Source organism: Phocoena sinus, chromosome 1 (assembly GCF_008692025.1).
Source record: "Phocoena sinus isolate mPhoSin1 chromosome 1, mPhoSin1.pri, whole genome shotgun sequence".
Classification (NCBI taxonomy): Eukaryota; Metazoa; Chordata; class Mammalia; order Artiodactyla; family Phocoenidae; genus Phocoena; species Phocoena sinus.
This window is the reverse complement of record NC_045763.1, coordinates 51,367,173-51,392,649: the sequence shown is the minus strand read 5'-3', so window position 1 is coordinate 51,392,649 and position 25,477 is coordinate 51,367,173. Positions and strand designations below refer to the sequence as shown.

Below are 25,477 nucleotides of genomic sequence, written 5' to 3'. Positions count from 1 at the left end.
TAGACTATATATATGACAATAAAGTCTTTAAAGAGGTGATTAAATTAAGACAGGGCCATTAGAGTGAGCCCACATCTGATATGACCGGTGTCCTTATAAAAAGAGGAAGTTTGGACACACAGAGAGACACTAAGGATGGGCTCACCCAGAGAAAAGGCCCTGTGAAGACATAGCGAAAAGGTGGCCATCTGTAGGCAAGGAGGAGCCTCAAAAGAAGCCAAATCTACAGACATCTTGATTTTGGACTTCTAGCCTCCAGAACTGTGAGAAAATAAATTTCTGTTGTTTAAGCCACCCAGTCTGTGGTGTTCTGTTATAGCACCCCTAGCAAACTATACAGCCCCTGCAGGCTAACAGTCCCTTGCATAGTCTTTTTTCTATCTGACTCCTTTTCCTAGCATATTTTGTGCACCTCAGCTGGAATAGTAGATTACAGGATTCTCAAGGGAATGGCTCTAATGATTTAACTTTTCAAATCATGAGACTTAACTATGATTCTAGCAGTCTGAACAGAGCTGGCTCTTCAGTACTACTTAATACTCAGCTGAGCTTGGTAGGACTTGTAGGAGCTCACCAGATGAGGGACGGGGAAGGGAACTCAGAGATAGAGGGAGCAGTGTGTGCCAAGACAAAGAAGCAACAAGAACATAGGATTGGAGAACCAAACTGTCCATTGTGGCCAGAGGATACATTTCACAAGGTGGAGAAAGGCAATGAGCCTGGGAAGGAAGTACTGGCACACCTTTGATTGAAGCCTGTATAAAACTCAGAGAGAAACATGTCACCTGTAAGTAACATAATCAAGATTACAAGGATGTTCCTATGAAATAGCCCCCATTTTGTTTTTGGCATCTGCAGAACAGATGACATTTTAATTTTATTAAAATCCCAATGAACAAATGAAGAGGCAAAAAAAAAAAAAAAAAAAAAAACCAACAAAAAACACACACCAGAAACAAAAACTAATAGGCACTCTAGTCTCCGAATCTAGAAGGAAGCTCCACTGACTGTAAACACATGGAATCTGGGAAAATCATTGAGTTGGTGCCCCCAGCTTTGTCCTGCCTACCTATAAAATGTGCAGAAGATGAAAGATATTCCATCCCTTCACCAGTCTTCCCCTTGATTTGGAGGCCCCAAGTCTTAACCAACCAGAACATGACATAGATGCTACTTTCTGTATCCACCTGAGTACTGTTCCTTCCTCTCCTTCCCTCATCCAAGGTTACACACCAGTACACTTACCCACACACTGCTTTTCTGTGCCTATGCAGAGACCACAACTTCTAGGAATGATAGAACAGAATGTTGGGGTGAAGAAGGCAGGAATAGCTAGACCCGGCTGTGGTATTTGCATATGGAAATGTAAAGCCACGTGGGTTGAAGAAGAAAGAGGGGATCCCTGGTAGTTGTATATGTTGAGGAGTGTGTAAAAAATTAATATACAGGGCTTCCCTGGTGGCGCAGTGGTTGAGGGTCCGCCTGCCGATGCAGGGGATACGGGTTCGTGCCCCGGTCCAGGAAGATCCCACATACCGCAGAGAGGCTGGGCCCGTGAGCCATGGCCGCTGAGCCTGCGCGTCTGGAGCCTGTGCTACGCAATGGGAGAGGCCACAACAGGGAGAGGCCCAAGTACCGTAAAAAAAAAAAAAAAAAATTAATATACGGAAACCTCAGTTAAATAGAGTTGGGAAACCAGAAGGGAAAGCCCTCATGCCCTGCGATATTAGAGCCCAACAGTAAGGAAGGACTTTTCTGGCAAGGACTCAGCCAATGAGAAGCCATGGACACTTTGTTTATTATAGCCCTCCCAACTCCCTTTTCCTTTCTATAAAAGCATTCTTTCCCTTGCTGTCTGGGGGACTTGAGCATGGCTCACCATGTTTGCAGACCACAAACTGCAATTCTCCATTGATCCTGAATAAACTCATCTTTGCTGGAGAAATATCTGGCAATCTGTTTGTTTCAGGTCAACAAGTGTACCCATTACGACATACTACACCAATTTAGTGTCTGATATCCAGCAGGTGTGGTGAGAAGATCCCACCTCTGAGGTGGTCCCAACAGAGGGGCACAAAACAAATGCCTGAGAAGCACCAAATATTGGTGGGAGTCTTCACTCACCCCTTGACTGAGGGGCTGAATGAGCAGTAAGTAGGACCAAGGGAAACTTATGAAACTCATCTATTGGGTTGTACAGAATGTGAACAGTTCCTCACTGACACTGAATAAAGAGAAAACCCTAACATATGAGGCCTAATTTTCAAAAATACTGCAGAACAGGGAGGTGTAATTATGATCCCACAGGCTCCAAATAACAGTAAACTTTTGGAAATGATTTACTCTAGAAACTAGAAAACATTTAGAAAGCCACTAGTGTTCTCTATAGGATATAAGGAGCCATGTCTCTGTTGAAATGAATTGTAATGTAATAAGCATAATGAGATTAAAAATGAAATGTAAAAAGCACTAAAGTGAACAGAAGAAATTAAAATGAACTTGGTGAAATGTGGATAGTTTCCAGGAAACTGAAACTTCTACAGCATAATGAAGAGATAACCAGGATTGTGACTATGTTCGGTGATGGATATTAACTAGACTTATTGTGATCATTTTGCAATAAATACATATATCGAATCATTATGCTGTACACTTGAAGCTAATATGTTATATGTCAATTATATCTCAATTTAAAAATAAAACATTCAAGGAAATCTGAATATTGTTAGATATTTAATGATATTAAGACACTTATGTTAAATGTTTAGGTCAACAAGCCTTTTCTTTGAAGGGTCACATAATAAATGTTAAAGGCTTTGTGGGTCTATAATCTGTTGCAACTATTCAACTATGTCATTGTGGCCTGAAAGCAGCCAAAAACAACACATAACGAATGGCCAGGGTGGTGTTTTAAAAAAATATTATTTACAAAAGAAAAAGGGATAACTAGAAATCAATGAACAGCAAAATTAATGCTAGAGAAAATCTAGTGCGTAATGTCAAACTTGAGAGGTTTCCACAAAATCTAGAGAAAAAGAACAGAAAAAAATGAAAACGGATAGTAGAGATAGAAGAATAGAAATTGAACCTAAGATGCCCTGAAATTGTGGACTAAGAAACTAGAAGAATTGGACAAGAAATAAAACCAAAAGTCACAGCTGAAGAAATTTTGCAGAGATGGGAAAAAGAAAAACCCTCTGCGTACAGACTGAATGGATTTGTTATGATCTAAACTAAATTAAGAAGAAAAGTATCCATGTCCCTCCTGACAAAACTTTTGTGCTACAGAGACAAAGAAAATTATTTAAGGATGCAGCCAAAACAAAATAAAACTAAACCAAAGCAAATAAATGAAAAAAAATAATTATAAATGAATCCAAATCAGACTGACCTCATACTTTAGCAATGTGGACAAGTGGAAAGGAGGAATCACTAATATGGAGGACCAACTATAAATTATACATGAATTTCTGACTGGGCAGAGGGTCAGCGCCCCTAACACACCCCAACCTCCAGTGCATTGTTCAAGGGTCAACTGTAGTATGTTTCTTTCAATCTGGCATTTAAACACCATATAATAAAGATGTTTAACTTAAAGTAAAAAAAAAAAAAACCAACTTCTGCAATAGTAGATATCAGAAGACACTGAAACCATGTTCATGGAATTCCAAAGGGGACTGGGAAATGTAACTGAAACCAAGTTATATTACATTCATGTGTAAGGCCATAGAGTACAATGGTTAAGGGTGCAGGATTTGGAGTCAGACAGTCAGGGTTTAAATCGTGCCTCCTCCATTGATCAGCGTGTCCATAGCCAAGTCATTTACATGTCTAATAAGATGGTTGTCTCAATTAAATGAGAGAATGCACACAAAGCACTCAGAACGCTAATTAAAGGCCATTTTAACTTAAGTTTGGATGAAGTTAGAATTTGAACGCAGATCTGCCTGAATCTACAATCAGGCTCACAGACCTTGTCCTTCAATCCTGACCTCTCTGACTCAACATGAAGAGTTTGGCACCTGGCACTGTGATTAGAATTACACTGCCTTTTATGGCAACAAGAACCCATTCTCACACTTAAATTGTCAATGGCTCTTTGTAGGTCCTAGAGTAATATAAAGAGTATGGAATAAAGAACGTATTTTATTAGAGGATCTAAAGGATTTCATTGGTCACTTAAGTCCTATATACCACTTAAATCAGGCAGTGTCCAAGTTCAGTACTTAGAAATATTTCCTGCAATTTCCCTCCCCTGCTATCAGCAAAAATTCAAGAAAGGGCAAGAGAGCTTCTGGTGTCATCTTGTCCAGAGCCCTTACTGAATATTTGCTAACTCCTAACAGTTCTGAAAAATAAATGTTATGCCATGTGGAAATATAAATGGATTTAGGTTTTTGTCGTGTTGTTGTTCAATGGGTCAGAAGATGCTGTAGGCATAAACCTGGCCCTCCTAAGAGGAGGGAATTGCAGGAAGTGTAGAAGACAGGAGATGCTTCTACTGCAGTTCATTTCCAGATCTGTGCTAATATCAGATCTTTGTATGTTTATTAATATTCCTTAAGAGTGCTACTTCTCCAACTTTCTTTTCCCTGCCTAGCCTTGCAGCAGCTGATATAGTCATCAGTTTATCTGGCTTGTGGTTCTGTATAGCTATGCCTTATCTATTCTTGTGCCTAAAGTGACATGAAGCTCTGGAGGTCATATTTTCTATACTGACAAAGAACTTTTCTGATTTGTGATACCACGTATAGAAAAAGTTTTATGAGGTATAAGCAAAACAAACTAGTTATGTATCTAATGAGTTTATAGAGGTTCCTTAAAAAACTAAAAATAGAGCTACCCTATGATTCAGCAATCCCACTCCTGGGCATAAATCCAGAGGAAACCAGAATTTGAAAAGATATATACACCACAATGTTCATTGCAGCATTATTTACAATAGCCAGAAGGCAGAAGCAACCTAAATGTCCATCGACAGATGAATGGATAAAGAAGATGTGGTGTGTGTGTGTGTGTGTGTGTGTGTGTGTGTATACACACACACATACAATGGAATATTACTCAGCCATAAAAAGGAATGAAATAATGCCATTTGCAGCAACATGGATATACCTGGAGGTTATTATACTAAGCAAAGTAAGCCAGACAGAGAAAGAGAAATATCATATGATATTGCTCATATGTGGAATATTTTAAAAAATGGCACAAATGAACTTATATACAAAACAGAAATAGACCCACAGACATAGAAAAAAAACTTATGGTTACCAAAGGGGAAGAGGTTGGGAGCAATAAATTAGGAGTTTGGGATTAACATGTGCACACTACTATGTATGAAATAGATAACCAACAAGGACTTACTGTAGAGCACAGGGAACTCTACTCAATATTTCATAATAACCTATAAGGAAAAAGAATCTGAAAAAGAAAACTGAATAAAATAAAACTGAGTAACTTTGCTATACATCTGAAACTAACACAACACTGTAAATCAACTATACTTCCGTTAAAAAATAAATAAAAATAAAAAGTATAAAATCACATGGCATTAAAACTCTCCTAGAAAACACAGGACATATTCCCACAATTGGCTCTTTATATTTGCTTGACTTCTGATGGGCAAAGAGGTGATAAAAATTCTTATCAGTTGTAGTTTGGTTGCTAGAAGCAGAAACTGTTTTTTGCTAACATAAGCAAAAAGAAATATTTTTGAAAGGATATGGAGTTACACACAAAATCAGGGGAAATGAAACTTCAGGAAGCACCAGAAACAAAAATTAATAAAAGACACAGAGACAGAGAGTGGGAGAGAGGGAAGAAGGGAGGGAGGGAAGGATAGGGAAAGTGAAGTGATAGATTGAGATTAATTAGACTGAGTGGGTCACAACATTGTCTAGGGGAGGGTATGGGACATAGATTGTAGCCCATTACTCCAGAGAAACATATTTTTATATAAATGGAGAATGGATGTTGGGAAAGCAAATACAAGTGATTCTCACTACCAAAGTGTTCCTAAAGTACTTGTAAGTTTTAAATGACTCCCTGATTGTCAAGTGCTCATGCATTCTTCAATGCAATTTCTGCTTGGGGACTTCACTAAATATCTATTTGCACTTAGCACCCATTTCTATCCCCTTCTATGTTCCTTCCTATGTTGTAATACTTCCCACACTTAGGAAGGCTAAAAAGAACATTTCCAAAGCTCCCTTAAAAACTGAGGTTCTGGAATTGATTTAAGTTCCATCACTGAAATGCAACTGCATGAGATTTCAAAGGCAGGAAGACTGAGGAGAGGGGCAGGGACATTATAAGTATTTATTATTTTTCTGCAGTAGTAGCAACTCCAATAACCCTGGCAGACATCAGTTTTTCTGGTGGCCAGAATGCCCTATATACTGCCTAATCACCAAACTCATGGCCAAGGGCATCTGAGACATCAGCCAGAATTTCCTACAGTTCCCTGGACTCTGGGCTACATCTTCTGAGGCCTAAGCCTTAGCCCAGCAGCAGACACCAACCTCCATTCTACTAGCCCCTGCAATAATTTTGTGAGTGCCTAATTTCCATTTCTAGTAGAGACACTTAAAGTAGCTTGTGTTTCCTTCACTGCACCCCAAATGATACAGACATCAAAAAACTCCTTTAATATCACTATCTGTATAAGCTTTAAGCTTTATTGCACATGCTTCCAGAGCTTCCCACATTGATCACAGGTATTATGTTTCCTTTTCTTTCACAGATGGCAGAATTTTGTTGAGTTGTTGAACAGAGCTTCATCTTATTTGTCATCTGATTTGCCTCCCAGAGAGTCTGGTTATTTTGTTCTTCGAGAGACCTCCTATTCCCAGAGCTCTAGTTGAGGCTGTGACTTAGCCCCAATGGTTTGTTAGTTGGGTTTCATCTCATTGCTCCCAGAAATGTAAATGGCTTACCAGTGAAGAAAAAATAAGAGTGAAGTTTTCCTTGATGGCTATACTTTAGGTCAGTTGGGTTGTAAAAAGCATAATTCTCCAAGCTGTATTATAACATGAAGCAGTCCCTAGTGATAGCCCTTTAAGAAGAATGCAGCACATTTATAAAAGAAGTCGATATTCCTTATTAGAATTTCATTTGTACAGTCCCTTAGATCTGAGAATCCTGTAGCTAGGTACTTATCCTACTAATATCTCACCAAAGAACTCTCCAAGATTTATATATATATGTTTAGTGAACCAACTTTCTGTACACATTTTAAAAGAGACTAGTACAAGGAACTCTATGTCAATAAAATGGACAACCTGGAAGAAATGGACAAATTCTTAGAAAGGTATAACCTTCCAAGACTGAACCAGGAAGAAATAGAAAATATGAACAGACCAATCACAAGTAATGAAATTGAAAATGTGATTAAAAATCTTCCAACAACAAAAGTCCAGGACCAGATAGCTTCACAGGTGAATTCAACCAAATATTTAGAGAAGAACTAACACCCATCCTTCTCAAACTCTTCCAAAAATTGCAGAGGAAGGAACACTCACAAACTCATTCTACGAGACCACCATCACCCTGATACCAAAACCAAACAAAAAAAGAAAATTAGAGACCAATATCGCTGATGAATATAGATGCAAAATTCCTCAACAGGATTTGAGAAGATGGCGGAAGAGTAAGATGTGGAGATCACCTTCCTCCCCACAGGTACATCAGAAATACATCTACACGTGGAACAACTCCTATAGAACACCCACTGAACGCTGGCAGAAGACCTCAGACCCCCCAAAAGGCAAGAAACTCCCCACGTACCTGGGTAGGGCAAAAGAAAAAGGGAAAAAACATAGACAAAAGAATAGGGACGGGACCTGCACCAGTGAGAGGGAGCTGTGAAGGAGGAAAGGTCTCCACACACTAGAAGTGCCTTCGCAGGTGGAGACGGCGGGTGGCGGCCACGGAGGAGAGGACAGCAACAGGGGTGCGGAGGGCAAAGCAGAGAGATTCCCGCACAGCGGATCGCTGCCGACCGGCACTCACCAGCCCGAGAGGCTTGTCTGCTCACCCGCCGGGACGGGCGGGGGCTGGGAGCTAAGGCTCGGGCTTCAGTCGGAGCGCAGAGAGAGGACTGGGGTAGGCGGCGTGAACACAGCCTGAAGGGGGCTAGTGCACTACAGCTAGCCGGGAGCGGTTCCGGGAAAAGTCTGCAGCTGCCGAAGAGGCAAGAGACTTCTTGCCTCTTTGTTTCCTGGTGCGCAAGGAGAGGGGATTAAGAGCGCTGCTTAAAGGAGCCCCAGAGACGGGTGTGAGATGCGGCTAACAGCGCGGACCCCAGAGACGGGCATGAGACGCTAAGGCAGCTGCTGCCGCCACCAAGAAACCTGTGTGCAAGCACAGGTCACTATCCACACCTCCCTTCCGGGGAGCCTGTGCAGCCCGCCACTGCCAGGGTCCCGTGATACAGGGACAACTTCCTCGGGAGAACGCACAGCGTGCCTCAGGCTGGTGCAATGTCACGCCGGCCTCTGCCGCCGCAGGCTCGCCCTGCATTCATACCCCTCCCTCTCCCCGGCCTGAGTGAGCCAGAGCCCCCGAATCAGCGGCTCCTTTAACCCAGTCTTGTCTGAGTGAAAAACAGACGCCCTCCAGTGACCTACACGCAGAGGCGGGGCCAAATCCAAAGCTGAACCCTGAGAGCTGTGCGAACAGAGAAAGGGAAATTTCTCCCAGCAGCCTCAGACAGCGGATTAAAGCTCCACAATCAAATTCATGTACCCTGCATCTGTGGAATACCGGAATAGACAAGAAATCATCCCAAATTGAGAAGGTGGACTTTGGGAGCAAGATAGATTATTCTTTCCCCTTTTCCTCTTTTTCTGAGTGTGAATGTATATGCTTCTGTGTGAGATTTTGTCTGTATAGATTTGCTTTCACCATTTGTCCTAGGGTTGTGTCCATCCGTTTTTTTTTACTTTTTAAATTTTTTTTCTTAATATTTATTTTTTATTTTAATAACTTTATTTTATTTTATCTTACTTTATTTTATTTTATCCTCTTTCTTTCTTTCTTTCTTTATTGCTCTCTTTCTTTCTTTCTATTTTTTCTGCCTTTTATTCTGAGCCATGTGGCGGACAGGGTCTTGGTGCTCCAGCCGGGCATCAGGGCTGTGCCACGGAGGTGGGAGAGCCAAGTTCAGGACACTGGTCCACAAGAGACCTCCCGGCTCCACATAATATCAAATGGCGAATATCTCTCAGAGATCTCCATCTCAATGCCAAGACCCAGCTTCACTCAACGACCAGCAAGCTACAGTGCTGGATACGCTATGCCAAATAACTAGCAAGACAGGAACACAGCCCCATCCATTAGCAGAGAGGCTGCATAAAATCATAATAAGGCCACAGACTCCCCAAAACACACCACCAGACGTGGACCTGCCCACCAGAAAGACAAGATCCAGCCTCATCCACCAGAACACAGGCACTAGTCCCCTCCACCAGGAAACCTACACAACTCACAGAACCAACCTTAGCCACTGGGGACAGAAACCAAAAACAATGGGAACTACGAACCTGTAGCCTGTGAAAAGGATACCCCAAACACAATACAATAAGCAAAATGAAAAGACAGAAAAACACACAGCAGATGAAGGAGCAAGGCAAAAACCCACCAGATCTAACAAATGAAGAGGAAATAGGCAGTCTACCTGAAAAAGTGTTCAGAATACTGATAGTAAAGATGATCCAAAATCATGGAAATAGAATAGAGAAAATGCAAGAAACATTTAACAAGAACCTAGAAGAACTAAAAACGAAACAAGCGGGCTTCCCTGGTGGCGCAGTGGTTGAGAGTCTGCCTGCCGATGCAGGAGACGTGGGTTCGTGCTCGGCTCCGGGAAGATCCCACATGCCGCCGAGCGGTTGGGCCCGTGAGCCATGGCCGCTGAGCCTGCGCATCCGGAGCCTGTGCTCCACAACGGGAGAGACCACGACAGTGAGAGGCCCACGTACAGCAAAAAAAAAAAAAAAAAAAAAAAACGAAACAAGCAATGATGAACAACACAATAAATAAAATTAAAAATAGACGGGATCAATAGCAGAATAACTGAGGCAGAAGAACGGATAAGTGACCTAGAAGATAAAATGGTGGAAATAACTACTTCAGAAGAGAATAAAGAAAAAAGAATGAAAAGAATTGAGGACAGTCTAAGAGACCTCTGAGACAACATTCAATGCACCAGCATACAAATTATAGGGGTCCCAGAAGAATAAGAGTAAAAGAAAGGGCCTGAGAAAATATTTGAAGAGATTATAGTTGAAAACTTCCCTAATATGGGAAAGGAAATAGTTAATCAAGTCCAGGAAGCACAGAGAGTCCCATACAGGATAAATACAAGGAGAAACACGCCAAGACACATATTAATCAAACTATCAAAAATTAAATACAAAGAAAAAATATTAAAAGCAGCAAGGGAAAAACAACAAATAGCACACAGGGGAATCTCATAAGGTTAACAGCTAATCTTTCAGCAGAAAGTCTGCAAGCCAGAAGGGAGTGGCAGGACATATTTAAAGTGATAAAGGAGAAAAACCTACAACCAAGATTACTCTACCCAGCAATGATCTCACTCAGATTTGACAGAGAAATTAAAACCTTTACAGACAAGCAAAAGCTGAGAGAGATCAGCACCACCAAACCAGCTTTACAACAAATGCTAAAGGATCTTCTCTAGGCAAGAAACACAAGAGAAGGAAAAGACCTACAATAACAACCCAAAACACTTTAAAAAATGGGACTAGGGAAGGGGGACCTTGAAGCTGGCGGAAGAGTAAGACGCGGAGATCGCCTTCCTCCCCACGGATACACCAGAAATACATCTACACGTGGAACAACTCCTACAGAACACCTACTGAAGGCTGGCAGAAGACCTCAGACCTCCCAAAAGGCAAGAAACTCCCCACGTACCTGGGTAGGGCAAAAGAAAAAACAGAGACAAAAGAATAAGGACGGCACCTGCACCAGTGGGAGGGAACTGTGAAGGAGGAAAATTTTCCACACACTAGGAAGCCCCTCCGCGGGCGGAGACTGTGGGAGGCGGAGGGGGGAGCTTCGGGACCGCGGAGTAGTGCACAGCGATGGGTGTGGAGGGCAAAGCGGGGAGATTCCCGCACAGAGGATCGGTGCCAACCGGCACTCACCAGCCCGAGAGCCTTGTCTGCTCACCCGCCGGGGCGGGCGGGGCTGCGAGCTGAGGCTCGGGTTTCGGTTTTGGACGGAGCTCAGGGAGAGGACTGGGGTTGGCGGCTTGAACATAGCCTGAAGGGGTTAGTGCACCACGACTAGCCAGGAGGGAGTTCGGGGTAAAAGCCTGCACCTGCCGAAGAGGCAAGAGACTTTTTCTTCCCTCTTTGTTTCCTGGTGCGCGAGGAGAGGGGTTTAAGAGCACTGCTTAAAGGAACTCCAGAGACGGGCGCAAGCCGCGGCTAAAAGCGCGAGCCCCAGAGACGGGCGCGAGCCGTGGCTAAAAGCGCGAACCCCAGAGATAGGCGCAAGCCGCGGCTAAAAGCGCGGACCCCAGAGACGGGCGGGAGACGCTAAGGCTGCTGCTGCCGCCACCAAGGGGCCTGTGTGCGAGCACAGGTCACTCTCCTCACCCCTCTTCTGCGAAGCCTGTGCAACCCGCCACCGCCAGGTTCCCGGGATCCAGGGACAACTTCCCCGGGAGAACGCACGGCGGGCCTCAGGCTGGTGCAACGTCACACCGGCCTCTGCCGCAACGTCACGCCGCCTCTGACGCCGCAGGCCCGCCCCGCACGCAGTGCCCCTCCTTCCCCCCACCCCCGGCCTGAGTAAGCCGGAGCCCCCGAATCAGCGGCTCATTTAACCCCGTCCTCTTTGAGCAAAAAACAGACACCCTCCAGCGACCTACACGCAGAGGCAGGGCCAAATCCAAAGCTGGGCTCCTGTGAGATGTGAGAACAAAGAAGAGAAAGGGAAAGCTCTCCCAGCAGCCTCAGAAGCAGCGGATTAAAGCTCCACAATCAACTTGATATACCCTTCATCTGTGAAATACCTGAATAGACAAGGAATGATCCCAAATTGAAGAGGTGGAATTTAGGAGCTAGATCTATGATTTTTTTCCCTTTTCCTCTTTTTGTGAATGTGTACGTGTATGCTTCTGTGTGAGATCTTGTCTATATACTCTTGCTTCCACTATTTGTCCTAGGGCTCTATCCGTCCATGTTTTTGTTTTTTTTAAATTTTTTTCTTAATAATTAATTTTAATTGTAATAACTTTCTTATACTTTACCTTCATTCTTTCTTTCTTTCCTTCCTTCCTTCCCTCCTTTAGACAACGAATCAACCCAAATTGAGGAGGTGGTCTCTGAGAGCAAGATTTATGATTTTTCCCCCTTTACCTCTTTTTGTGAAGGTGTATGTGTATGCTTCTGTGTAAGATTTTCTCTGTATAGATTTGCTTCCAACATTTGTCCTAAGGTACTATCCGTCCCTTTTTTTTTTCTAAATATTTTTTAATTCAATAACTATATTATACTATTTTATTTTTACTGTATCTTCTTTCTTTCTGTCTTTTTTCCTTCTTTCCCTCATTCCTTCCTTCCTTCCTCCCTCCCTCGCTCCCTCCCTCCTTTCTTTCCTTCTTTGCTTCTTTCTTCCTTCCTTCCTTTCCTCCTTTCCTTCTTTCTTTACTCATACTTCTACTAATTCTCTCTAATTTCTCTCCCTTCTATTCTGAGCTGTGTGGATGAAAGGCTCTTGGTGCTCCAGCCAGGAGTCAGGGCTCTGCCTCTGAGGTAGGAGAGCCAACTTCAGGACACTGGTCAACAAGAGACCTCCCAGCTCCACATAATATTAAACGGCGGAAATCTCCCAGAGACCTCCATCTTAACACCAGCACCCAGCTTCACTCAACGACCAGCAAGTTACAGTGCTGGACAACCTATGCCAAACAACTAGCAAAACAGGAACACAACCCCACCCATTAGCAGAGAGGCTGCCTAAAATCAGAATAAGGCCACAGACACCCCAAAACACACCACCAGACGTGAACCTGCCCACTAGAGAGACAAGATCCAGCCTCATCCAGCACAACACAGGCACTAGTCCCCTCCACCAGGAAGCCTACACAACCCACTGAAACAACCTTACCCACTGGAGACAGACATCAAAAACAACGGGAACTACGAACGTGCAGCCTGCAAAAAGGAGACCCCAAACATAGTAAGATAAGCAAAATGAGAAGACAGAAAAACACACAGCAGATGAAGGAGCAAGATAAAAATGCACCAGACCTAACAAATGAAGAGGAAATAGGCAGTCTACCTGAAAAAGAATTCAGAATAATGATAGTAAGGATGATCCGAAATCTTGGAAGTAGAATGGACAAAATGCAAGAAACAGTTAACAGGGACCTAGAAGAAATAAAGATGAAACAAGCAATGATGAACAATGCAATAAAAGAAATTAAAAGTACTCTAGATAGGATCAATAGCAGAATAACTGAGGCAGAAGAACGGATAAGTGACCTGGAAGATAAAGTAGTGGAAATAACTACTGCAGAGCAGAATAAAGAAAAAAGAATGAAAAGAACTGAGCACAGTCTCAGAGACCTCTGAGACAACATTAAACGCACCAACATTCGAATTACAGGGGTTCCAGAAGAAGAAGAGAAAAAAAGAAAGGGACTGAGAAAATATTTGAAGAGATTATAGTTGAAAACTTCCCTAATATGGGAAAGGAAATAGTTAATCAAGTCCAGGAAGCACAGAGAGTCACATACAGGATAAAAACAAGGAGAACTACGCCAGGACACATATTAATCAAACTGTCAAAAATTAAATAGAAAGCATATTAAAAGCAGCAAGGGAAAAACAACAAATAACACACAAGGGAATCCCCATAAGGTTAACAGCTGATCTCTCAGCAGAAACCCTACAAGCCAGAAGGGAGTGGCAGGACATACTGAAAGTGATGAAGGAGAAGAACCTGTAACCAAGACTACTCTACCCAGCAAGGATCTCATTCAGATTTGATGGAGAAATTAAAACCTTTACAGACAAGCAAAAGCTGAGAGAGTTCAGCACCACCAAACCAGCTTTACAACAAATGCTAAAGGAACTTCTCTAGACAAGAAACACAAGAGAAGGAAACTACCTATAATAACGAACCCAAAACAATATAGGAAATGGGAATAGGAACATACATATCGATAATTACCTTAAATGTAAATGGACTAAATGCTCCCACCAAAAGACACAGATTGGCTGAATGGATACAAAAACAAGACCCTTATATATGCTGTCTACAAGAGACCCACTTCAGACCTAGAGACACATACAGACTGAAAGTAAGGGGATGGAAAAAGATATTCCATGCAAATGGAAACCAAAAGAAAGCTGGAGTAGCAATTCTCATATCAGACAAAATAGACTTTAAAATAAGGACTATTAAAAGGGACAAAGAAGGACACTACATAATGATCAAGGGATCGATCCAGGAAGAAGATATAACAATTGTAAATATTTATGCACCCAACATAGGAGCACCTCAATACATAAGGCAAATACTAACAGCCATAAAAGGGGAGATCGACAGTAACACATTCATAGTAGGGGACTTTAACACCCCACTTTCACCCATGGACAGATCATCCAAAATGAAAATAAATAAGGAAACACAAGCTTTAAATGATACATTAAACAAGATGGATTTAATTGATATTTATAGGACACTCCATCCGAAAACAACAGAATACACATTTTTCTCAAGTGCTCATGGAACATTCTCCAGGATAGATCATATCTTGGGTCACAAATCAAGCCTTGGTAAATTTAAGAAAATTGAAATTGTTTCAAATATCTTTTCTGACCACAACGCCATGAGACTACATATCAATTACAGGAAAAGATCTGTAAAGTATACAAACACATGGAGGCTAAACAATACACTACTTAATAATGAAGTGATCACTGAAGAAATCAAAGAGGAAATAAAAAAATACCTAGAAACAAATGACAATGGAGACACAACGACACAAAACCTATGGGATGCAGCAAAAGCAGTTCTAAGGGGGAAGTTTATAGCAATACAAGCCCATCTTAAGAAGCAGGAAACATCTCGAATAAACAACCTAACCTTGCACCTCAAGCAATTAGAGAAAGAAGAACAAAAATACCCCAAAGCTAGCAGAAGGAAAGAAATCATAAAAATCAGATCAGAAATAAATGAAAAAGAAATGAAGGAAACGATAGCAAACATCAATAAAACTAAAAGCTGGTTCTTTGAGAAGATAAACAAAATAGATAAACCACTAGCCAGACTCATCAAGAAAAAAAGGGAGAAGACTCAAATCAATAGAATTAGAAATGAGAAAGGAGAAGTAACAACTGACACTGCAGAAATAAAAAAAATCATGAGAGATTACTACAAGCAACTCTATGCCAATAAAATGGACAATCTGGAAGAAATGGACAAATTCTTAGAAATGCACAACCTGCCGAGACTGAATCAGGAAGAAATAGAAAATATGAACAGACCAATCTGTGATTGAAACTGTGATTAAATTGAAACTGTGATTAAAAATCTTCCAACAAACAAAAGCCCAGGACCAGATGGCTTCACAGGTGAATTCTATCAAACGTTTAGAGAAGAGCTAACACCTATCCTTCTCGAACTCTTCCAAAATATAGCAGAGGGAGGAACACTCCCAAATTCCTTCTACGAGGCCACCATCACCTTGATACCAAAACCAGACAAGGATGTCACAAAGAAAGAAAACTACAGGCCAATATCACTGATGAACATAGATGCAAAAATCCTCAACAAAATACTAGCACACAGAATCCAACAGCACATTAAAAGGATCATACACCATGATCAAGTGGGGTTTATTCCAGGAATGCAAGGATTCTTCAATATACGCAAATCTATCAATGTGATAAACCATATTAACAAACTGAAGGAGAAAAACAATATGATCATCTCAATAGATGCAGAGAAAGCTTTCGACAAAATTCAACACCCATTTATGATAAAAACCCTGCAGAAAGTAGGCATAGAGGGAACTTTCCTCAACATAATAAAGGCCATATATGACAAGCCCACAGCAAACATCATCCTCAATGGTGAAAAACTGAAAGCATTTCCACTAAGATCAGGAACAAGACAAGGTTGCCCACTCTCACCACTCTTATTCAACATAGTTTTGGAAGTTTTAGTCACAGCAATCAGAGAAGAAAAGGAAATAAAGGGAATCCAAATCGGAAAAGAAGAAGTAAAGCTGTCACTGTTTGCAGATGACATGATACTATACATAGAGAATCCTAAAGATACTACCAGAAAACTATTAGAGCTAATTAATGAATTTGGTAAAATAGCAGGATACAAAATTAATGCACAGAAATCTCTAGCATTCCTATATACTAATGATGAAAAATCTGAAAGTGAAATCAAGAAAACACTCCCATTTACCATTGCAACAAAAAGAATAAAATATCTAGGAATAAACCTACCTAAGGAGACGAAAGACCTGTATGCAGAAAATTATAAGACAATGATGAAAGAAAATAAAGATGATACAAATAGATGGAGAGATATACCATGTTCTTGGATGGGAAGAATCAACATTGTGAAAATGACTCTACTACCCAAAGCAATCTACAGATTCAATGCAATCCCTATCAAACTACCACTGGCATTTTTCACAGAACTAGAACAAAGAATTTCGCAATTTGTATGGAAACACAAAAGACCCCGAATAGCCAAAGCAATCTTGAGAACTAAAAAAGAGCTGGAGGAATCATCTCCCTGACTTCAGACTATACTACAAAGCTACAGTAATCAAGACAGTATGGCACTGGCACAAAAACAGAAAGATAGATCAATGGAACAGGATAGAAAGCCCAGAGATAAACCCACGCACATATGGACACCTTATCTTTGATAAAGGTGGCAGGAATGTACAGTGGAGAAAGGACAGCCTCTTCAATAAATGGTGCTGGGAAAACTGGACAGGTACATGTAAAAGTATGAGATTAGATCACTCCCTAACACCATACACAAAAATAAGCTCAAAATGGATTAAAGACCTAAATATAAGGCCAGAAACTATAAAAACTCTTAGAGGAAAACATAGGCAGAACACTCTATGACATACATCACAGCAAGATCCTTTCTGACCCAACTCCTAGAGTAATGGAAATAAAATCAAAAATAAACAAATGGGACCTAATGAAACTTCAAAGCTTTTGCACAGCAAAGGAAACCATAATCAAGACCAAAAGACAACCCTCAGAATGGGAGAAAATATTTGCAGATGAAGCAACTGACAAAGGATTCATCTCCAAAATTTACAAGCAGCTCATGCAGCTCAATAACAAAAAAAACAAACAACCCAATCCAAAAATGGGCAGAAGACCTAAATAGACATTTCTCCAAAGAAGATATAGAGAATGCCAACAAACACATGAAAGAATGCTCAACATCATTAATCATTAGAGAAATGCAAATCAAAACCACAATGAGATATCATCGCACACCAGTCAGAATGGCCATCATCAAAAAATCTAGAAACAATAAATGCTGGAGAGGGTGTGGAGAAAAGGGAACACTCTTGCACTGCTGGTGGGAATGTGAATTGGTTCAGCCACTATGGAGAACAGTATGGAGGTTCCTTAAAAAACTACAAATAGAATTACCATATGACCCAGCAATCCCACTACTGGGCATATACCCTGAGAAAACCAAAATTCAAAAAGAGTCATGTACCAAAATGTTCATGGCAGCTCTATTTACAATAGCCCGGAGATGGAAACAACCTAAGCGCCCATCATCGGATGAATGGATACAGAAGATGTGGCACATATATACAATGGAATATTACTCAGCCTTAAAAAGAAATTAAATTGAGCTATTTGTAATGAGGTGGATAGACCTAGAGTCTGTCATTCAGAGTGAAGTTAAGTCAGAAAGAAAAAGAGAAATACCACATGCTAACACATATATACGGAATTTAAGGGGAAAAAAATGTCATGAAGAACCTAGGGGTAAGACAGGAATAAAGACGCAGACCTACTGGAGAACGGACTTGAGGATATGGGGAGGGGGAAGGGTGAGCTTTGACAGGGTGAGAGAGAGTCATGGACATATACAGACTAACAAACGTAGTAAGGTAGATAGCTAGGGGGAAGCAGCCACAAGGCACAGGATATTAGCTCGGTGCTTTGTGACACCCTGGAGGGGTGGGATAGGGAGAGTGGGAGGGAGGGAGACGCAAGAGGGAAGACATATGGGAACATATGTATATGTATAACTGATTCACTTTGTTATAAAGCAGAAACTAACCCACCATTGTAAAGCAATTATACCCCAATAAAGATGTTTAAAAAAAAATGGGAATAGGAACATACATATCGATAAATACCTAAAATGTAAATGGATTAAATGCTCCCACCAACGACACAGACTGGATGAATGGATACAAAAACAACACACATATATATGCTGTCTACATGAGACCCACTTTAGACCTAGGGACACATACAGACTGAGGTGAGGGGATGGAAAAAAATATTCCATGCAAATGGAAATCAGAAGAAAGCTGGAGTAGCAATTCTCATATCAGACAAAATAGATTTTAAATTAAAGACTGGTATAAGAGACAAAGAAGGACACTACATAATGATCAAGGGATCGATCCAAGAAGAAGATTTAACAATTGTAAATATTTATGCATCCATCATAGGAGCACCTCAATACATAAGGCAAATACTAACAGCCTTAAAAGGGGAAATCGACAGTAACACAATCATACTAAGGGCTTTAACACCCACTTTCACCAATGGACAGATCATCCAAAATGAAAATAAATAAGGAAACACAAGCTTTAAATGATACATTAAACAAGATGTACTTCATGCATACTTATAGGACTTTCCATCCAAAAACAACAGAATACACGTTTTTCTCAAGTGCTCATGGAATATCCTCTAGGATAGATCCTATCTTCGGTTACAAATCTAGCCTTGGTAAATTTAAGAAAATTGAAATCATATCAAGTATCTTTTCTGACACCAACGCTATGAGACTCGATATCAATTACAGGAAAAGATCTGTAAAACATACAAACACATGGAGGCTAAACAATACACTACTTAATAACGAAGTGATTACTGAAGAAATCAAAGACAAAATTAAAAAATACCTAGAAACAAATGACAATGGAAACACGATGACCCAAAACTGATGGGATGCAGCAAAAGCAGTTCTAACAGGGAAGTTTATAGCAAAACAATCCTACCTTAAGAAACATGAAACATCTCAAATAAACAACCTAACTTTGCACCTAAAGCAATTAGAGAAAGAAGAACAAAAAAAACCAAAGTTAGCAGAAGGGAAGAAATCATAAAGATTAGATCAGAAATAAATGAAAAAGAAATGAAGAAAATGATAGCAAAGATCAATAAAACTAAAAGCTGGTTCTTTGAGAAGATAAACAAAATTGGTAAACCATCAGCCAGACTCATGAAGAAAAAATGGGAGAAGACTTAAATCAATAGAATTAGAAATGAAAAAGGAGAAGTAACAACTGACACTGCAGAAATACAAAGGATCATGAGAGATTACTACAAGCAACTCTATGGCAATAAAATGGACAACCTGGAAGAAATGGACAAATTCTTAGATACGCACAACATGCTGAGACTGAACCAAGAAGAAGCAGAAAATATGAACACACCAATCGCAAGCACTGAAATTGAAACTGTGATTAAAAATCTTCCAACAAACAAAAGCCCAGGACCAGATGGCTTCACAGGCAAATTCTATCAAAATTTAGAGAAGAGCTAACACCTAGCTTTCTCAAACTCTTCCAAAATATAGCAGAGGGAGGAACACTCCCAAACTCATTGTACGAGGCCACCATCACCCTGATACCAAAACCAGACAAGGAGGTCACAAAGAAAGAAAACTACAGGCCAATATTACTGATGAACATAGATGCAAAAATCCTCAACAAAATACTAGCACACAGAATCCAACAGCACATTAAAAGGATCATACACCATGATCAAGTGGGGTTTATTCCAGGAATGCAAGGATTCTTCCATATATGCAAATCAATCAACGTGATACACCATATTAACAAATTGAAGGAGAAAAACAATATGATCATCTCAATAGATGCAGAGAAAGCTTTTGACAAAATTCAACACCCATTTATGATAAAAACCCTCCAGAAAGTAGGCATAGAGGGAACTTTCCTCAACATATTAAAGGCCATATATGACAAACCCACAGCCAACATCATCCTCAATGGTGAAAAACTGAAACCATTTCCACTAAGATCAGGAACAAGACAAGGTTGCCCACTCTCACCACTATTATTCAACATAGTTTTGGAAGTTTTAGCCACAGCAATCAGAGAAGAAAAAGAAATAAAAAGAATGAAAATCAGAAAAGAAGAAATAAAGCAGTCACTGTTAGCAGATGACATCATACTATACACAGAGAATCCTAAAGATGCTACCAGAAACATACTTGAACTAATCAATGAATTTGGTAAAGTAGCAGGATACAAAATTAATGCACAGAAATCTCTGGCATTCTTATAAACTAATGATGAAAAATCTGAAAGTGAAATTAAGAAAACACTCCCATTTACCATTGCAACAAAAAGAATAAAATATCTAGGAATAAACCTACCTAAGGTGAAAAAAGACCTGTATGCAGAAAACTATAAGACACTGGTGAAAGAAATTAAAGATGATACAAATAGATGGAGAGATATACCATGTACTTAGATTGGAAGAATCAACACTGTGAAAATCACTCTACTACCCAAAGCAATCTACGGATTCAATGCAATGCCTATTAAACTACCACTGGCATTTTTCACAGAACTAGAACAAAAAATTTTCACAATTTGTATGGAAACACAAAAGACCCCGAATAGCCAAAGCAATTTGAGAACGAAAAATGGAGCAGGAGGAATCAGGCTCCCTGACTTCAGACTATACTACAAAGCTAAAGTAATCAAGACAGTATGGTACTGGCACACAAACAGAAATATAGGTCAATGGAACAGGATAGAAAGCCCAGTCATAACCCCATGTACATATGGTCACCTTATCTTTGATAAAGGAGACAAGAATATACAGTGGAGAAAAGACAGCCTCTTCAATAAAGGGTGCTGGGAAAACTGGACAGCTACATGTATAAGAATGAAATTAGAACACTTCCTAACACCATACACAAAAATAAACTCAAAATGGATTAAAGATGTAAATGTAAGGCCAGACACTATCAAACTCTTAGAGGAAAACATAGGCAGAACACTCTATGATGATCTAAATCATGGCAAGATCCTTTTTTACCCACCTCCTAGAGAAATGGAAATAAAAACAAAAATTAAAAAATGGGACCTAATGAAACTTCAAAGCTTTTGCTCAGCAAAGGAAACCCTAAACAAGACCAAAGACAACCCTCAGAATGTGAGAATATATTTGCAAATGAAGCAACTGACAAAGGATTAATCTCCAAAATTTACAAGCAGCTCATGCAGCTCAATATCAAATAAACAAACAACCCAATCCAAAAATGGGCAGAATACCTAAATAGACACTTCTCCAAAGAAGATATACAGATTGCCAACAAACACATGATAGGATGCTCAACATCACTAATCATTAGAGAAATGCAAATCAAAACCACAATGAGATATCATCTCACACCACTCAGAATGGACAGCATCAAAAAATGTACAAAAATTAAATGCTGGAGAGGGTGTGGAGAAAAGGGAACCCTCTTGCATTGTTGTTGGGAATGTAAATTGATACAGCCACTATGGAGAACTGTATGGAGATTCCTTAGAAAACTAAAAATAGAACTACCATATGACCCAGCAATCCCACTACTGGGCATATACCCTGAGAAAACCATATTTCAAAAAGAGTCATGTATCACAATGTTCATTGCAGGTCTATTTACAATAGCCAGGACATGGAAGCAACTTAAGTGTCCATTGACAGGTGAATGGATAAAGAAGATGTGGCACATATATACAATGGAATATTACTCAGCCATAAAAAGAAATGAAATTGAGTTATTTGCAGTGAGGTGGATGGACATAGAGTCTGTCATACAGAGTGAAGCAAGTCAGAAGGAGAAAAAAAATACTGTATGCTAACGTATATATATGGAATCTAAAAAAAAAAAAAATGGTCATGAAGAACCTGGGTGCAAGATGGGAATAAAGACGCAGACCTACTAGAGAATTGACTTAAGGACACGGGGAGGGGGAAGGGTAAGCTGGGACAAAGTGAGAGAGTGGCATGGACATATGTACACTACCAAACGTAAAATAGATAGCTGGTGGGAAGCAGCTGCATAGCACAGGGAGATTGGCTCAGTGCTTTGTGACCACCTAGAGGGGTAGGATAGAGACAGTGGGAGGGAGGGAGATGTAAGAGGGAAGAGATATTGGGATATATGTATATGTATAACTGATTCACTTTGTTATAAAGCAGAAACTAACACACCATTCTAAAGCAATTATACTCCAATAAAGATGTTAAAGTAAATAAATAAATAAATAAAATAAACTCAAAATTAATTAAAGACCTAAATATAAGGCCAGACAGTATAAAACTTTTAGAGGAAAACAAAGGCAGAACACTCTTTGACATAAATCACAAGATGTTTTTTGACCCATCTCCTAGAGTCATGAAAATAAAAACAAAAATAAACAAATAGGATCTAAGTAAACTTAAAAGCTTTTGCACAGCAAGGAAACCATAAACAGCATGAAAAGACAACCCTCAGAATGGGAGAAAATAATTTGCAAACAAAGCAACCAACAAGGGATCCATGTCCAAAATATACAAACAGCTCATGCAGCTCAATATCAGAATAAATAAATCAAATAACAATCAAAAAATGAGCAGAACATCTATATTGACACTTCTCCAAAGAAGATGTATGGGTGACCAAAAAGCACATGAAAAGATGCTCAATGTCACTAATTATTAGAGAAATGCAAATCAAAATTACAGTGAGGTATCATCTCACACCAGTCAGAATGGCCATCATCAAAAAATCTACAAAAAATAAATGCTGGAGTGGGTGTGGAGAAAAGGGAATGCTCTTACAGTGTTGGTGGGAATGTAAATTGATGCAGCCATTATGGAGAACAGTATGGAGGTTCCTTAAAAAACTAAAAAGAGAATTAACATATGGCCCAGCAATCCCACTACTGGATATACCCCCAGAAAACCATAATTCAAAAGGATACATGTGGGAGTTCCCTGGTGCACAGTGGTTAAGAATCTGCCTGCCAGTGCAGGGGACACAGGTTTGGGCCCTGGTCCAGGAAAATCCCACATTTCACGGAGCAACTAAGCCCACGAGCCACAACTACTGAGCCCACGTGCCACAACTATTGAAGCCCGCACACCTAGAGCCCATGCTCCACGACAAGAGAAGACACCACAATGAGAAACCCACACACCGCAACAAAGAGTAGCCCCCTCTCACTGCAACTAGAGCAAGCCTGCATGCAGCAATGAAGACAAATGCAGCCAAAAATAAATAAATAAATACATTTTAAAAAAGATACATGCACCCCAATGTTCATTGCAACACTATTTACAATAGCCAGGACATGGAAGCAACCTAAATGTCTATCAACAGAGGAATGGATAAAGAAGATGTGGTACATATACACAATGAAATATTACTCTGCCATAAAAAAGAGCAAAATAATGCCATTTTCAGCAACATGGTTGGACCTAGAGATTGTCATACTGAGTGAAGTAAGTCAGACATAGAAGGACAAATATCATATGATACTGCTTATATGTGGGATCTAAAAAAGGGGTACAAATGAATTTATTTACAAAACAGAAGTAGAGTCATAAATGTGGAAAACAAACTTATGGGGACTTCCCTGGTGGCACAATGGTTAAGAATCCACCTGCCAATGGAGGGAACATGGGTTCAATCCCTGGTCCAGGAAGATCCCACATGCTGCAGAGCAACTAAGCCCATGTGCCTCAACTACTGATCCTGTGCTCTAGAGCCTGTGAGCCACAACTACTGAGCCTGTGCATCACAACTACTGAAGCCTGCCTGCCCTAGAGCCCACATGCCACAACTACTGAGCCCATGTGCTGCAAGTACTGAAGCCTGTGCACCTAGAGCCCTGTGCTCCACAACAAGGGAAGCCATCACAATGAGAAACACACACCACAATGAAGAGTAGCCCCCACTCACCCCAACTAGAGAAAGCCCATGTGCAGCAATGAAGACCCAAGGCAGCCAAAAAAAGAAGAAAGAAAGAAAGAAAACAAACTTATAGTCATCAGGGGATAAGTGAGGTGAAGGATAAATTGGGAGATTGGGATTGACATATACATACTACTATATATAAAATAGATAACTAATAAGAACCTGCTGTATAGTATAGGGAAGTCTACTCAATACTCTACAGTGGCCTATATGGGAAAAGAATCTAAAAAATAAGAGTGGATATATCTATATATGTATAACTGATTCACTTTGCTGTACACCTGAAACTAACACAACATTTAAAATCAACTATACTCCAATAAAAACTTTTAAAAATACAAAACAATATTTCTTTGAAAGATATTGTTTGAAATTCAAATTGAACAACCAACAGAAAGAAGAAAAAAACCCTCTGTGGAAGACATTAACATCTCATAAAATCTCTTGAATTATCCATACAAAATGTTCAGTTAGAAATGGTCATGAATGATACAAAACAGGACATGGATTTTCAAATAACTGTAATTAATATGTTTAAGGAAATGAATAAGATGAAGAATTTTCAGCCATTAATTTGAATCTATAAAAGGAATCAAATGGAATATCTAGAACTAAAAAATACAAAAATTAAATTTAAAAACTCAACAAATGGGTTTAATAGAAGATAGCTGAAGAGAGAATTAGTGAACTGGAATATCATTCAATAGGAAATAACCAGATTGAAGCATAAATGAGAAAAGATGATGGGATATACACAAAAGAATGTATAAGAGACATATAGGAAATGGTGACACTATCCAACATATGTGTAATTATGTTGCAGAAGGAGAGGAGGAAGAGAGTATAGATGAAGCAATATCTGAAGAAATTATGACTGAAAACCTTCCAAAAGTGATAAAAATATCTCAAGCCACAGATCCAAGAAATGATACAAATTCCCATGAAGACAAACACAAAAGAGCTTAGACTCCTCCAAACATGGTTTGTTCTAAGATCTAAAGTAGTATTTTACAAAAATGAAATACGACCCCAACTTTGAATCTCTTCACAGTGGAGCCTGTGAAGTGAGGGAAAGAAAGAAGGAGAGCAGGAAGCATGGAGTAGGGCTATAGCATGACTACTGATGGGGGAAAATTAGGAGGGAATGATGGTAGCCTCAGAGGTTCATTGATCCCCTCAAACATTTTCTGACGGCCCATCACTC

At 40.1% G+C, this 25,477-nt stretch overlaps 1 protein-coding gene across 1 annotated transcript in view; it reads left to right on the top strand.

The window, feature by feature from the left end:
• Positions 1-25,477, top strand: part of C1H1orf87 (chromosome 1 C1orf87 homolog) — a 126,839-nt gene that overhangs the window by 85,752 nt on the left and 15,610 nt on the right. The window contains 1 exon segment of the mRNA XM_032639279.1: positions 6,743-6,816. Coding sequence (XP_032495170.1) covers positions 6,743-6,816 — 74 coding nt within the window.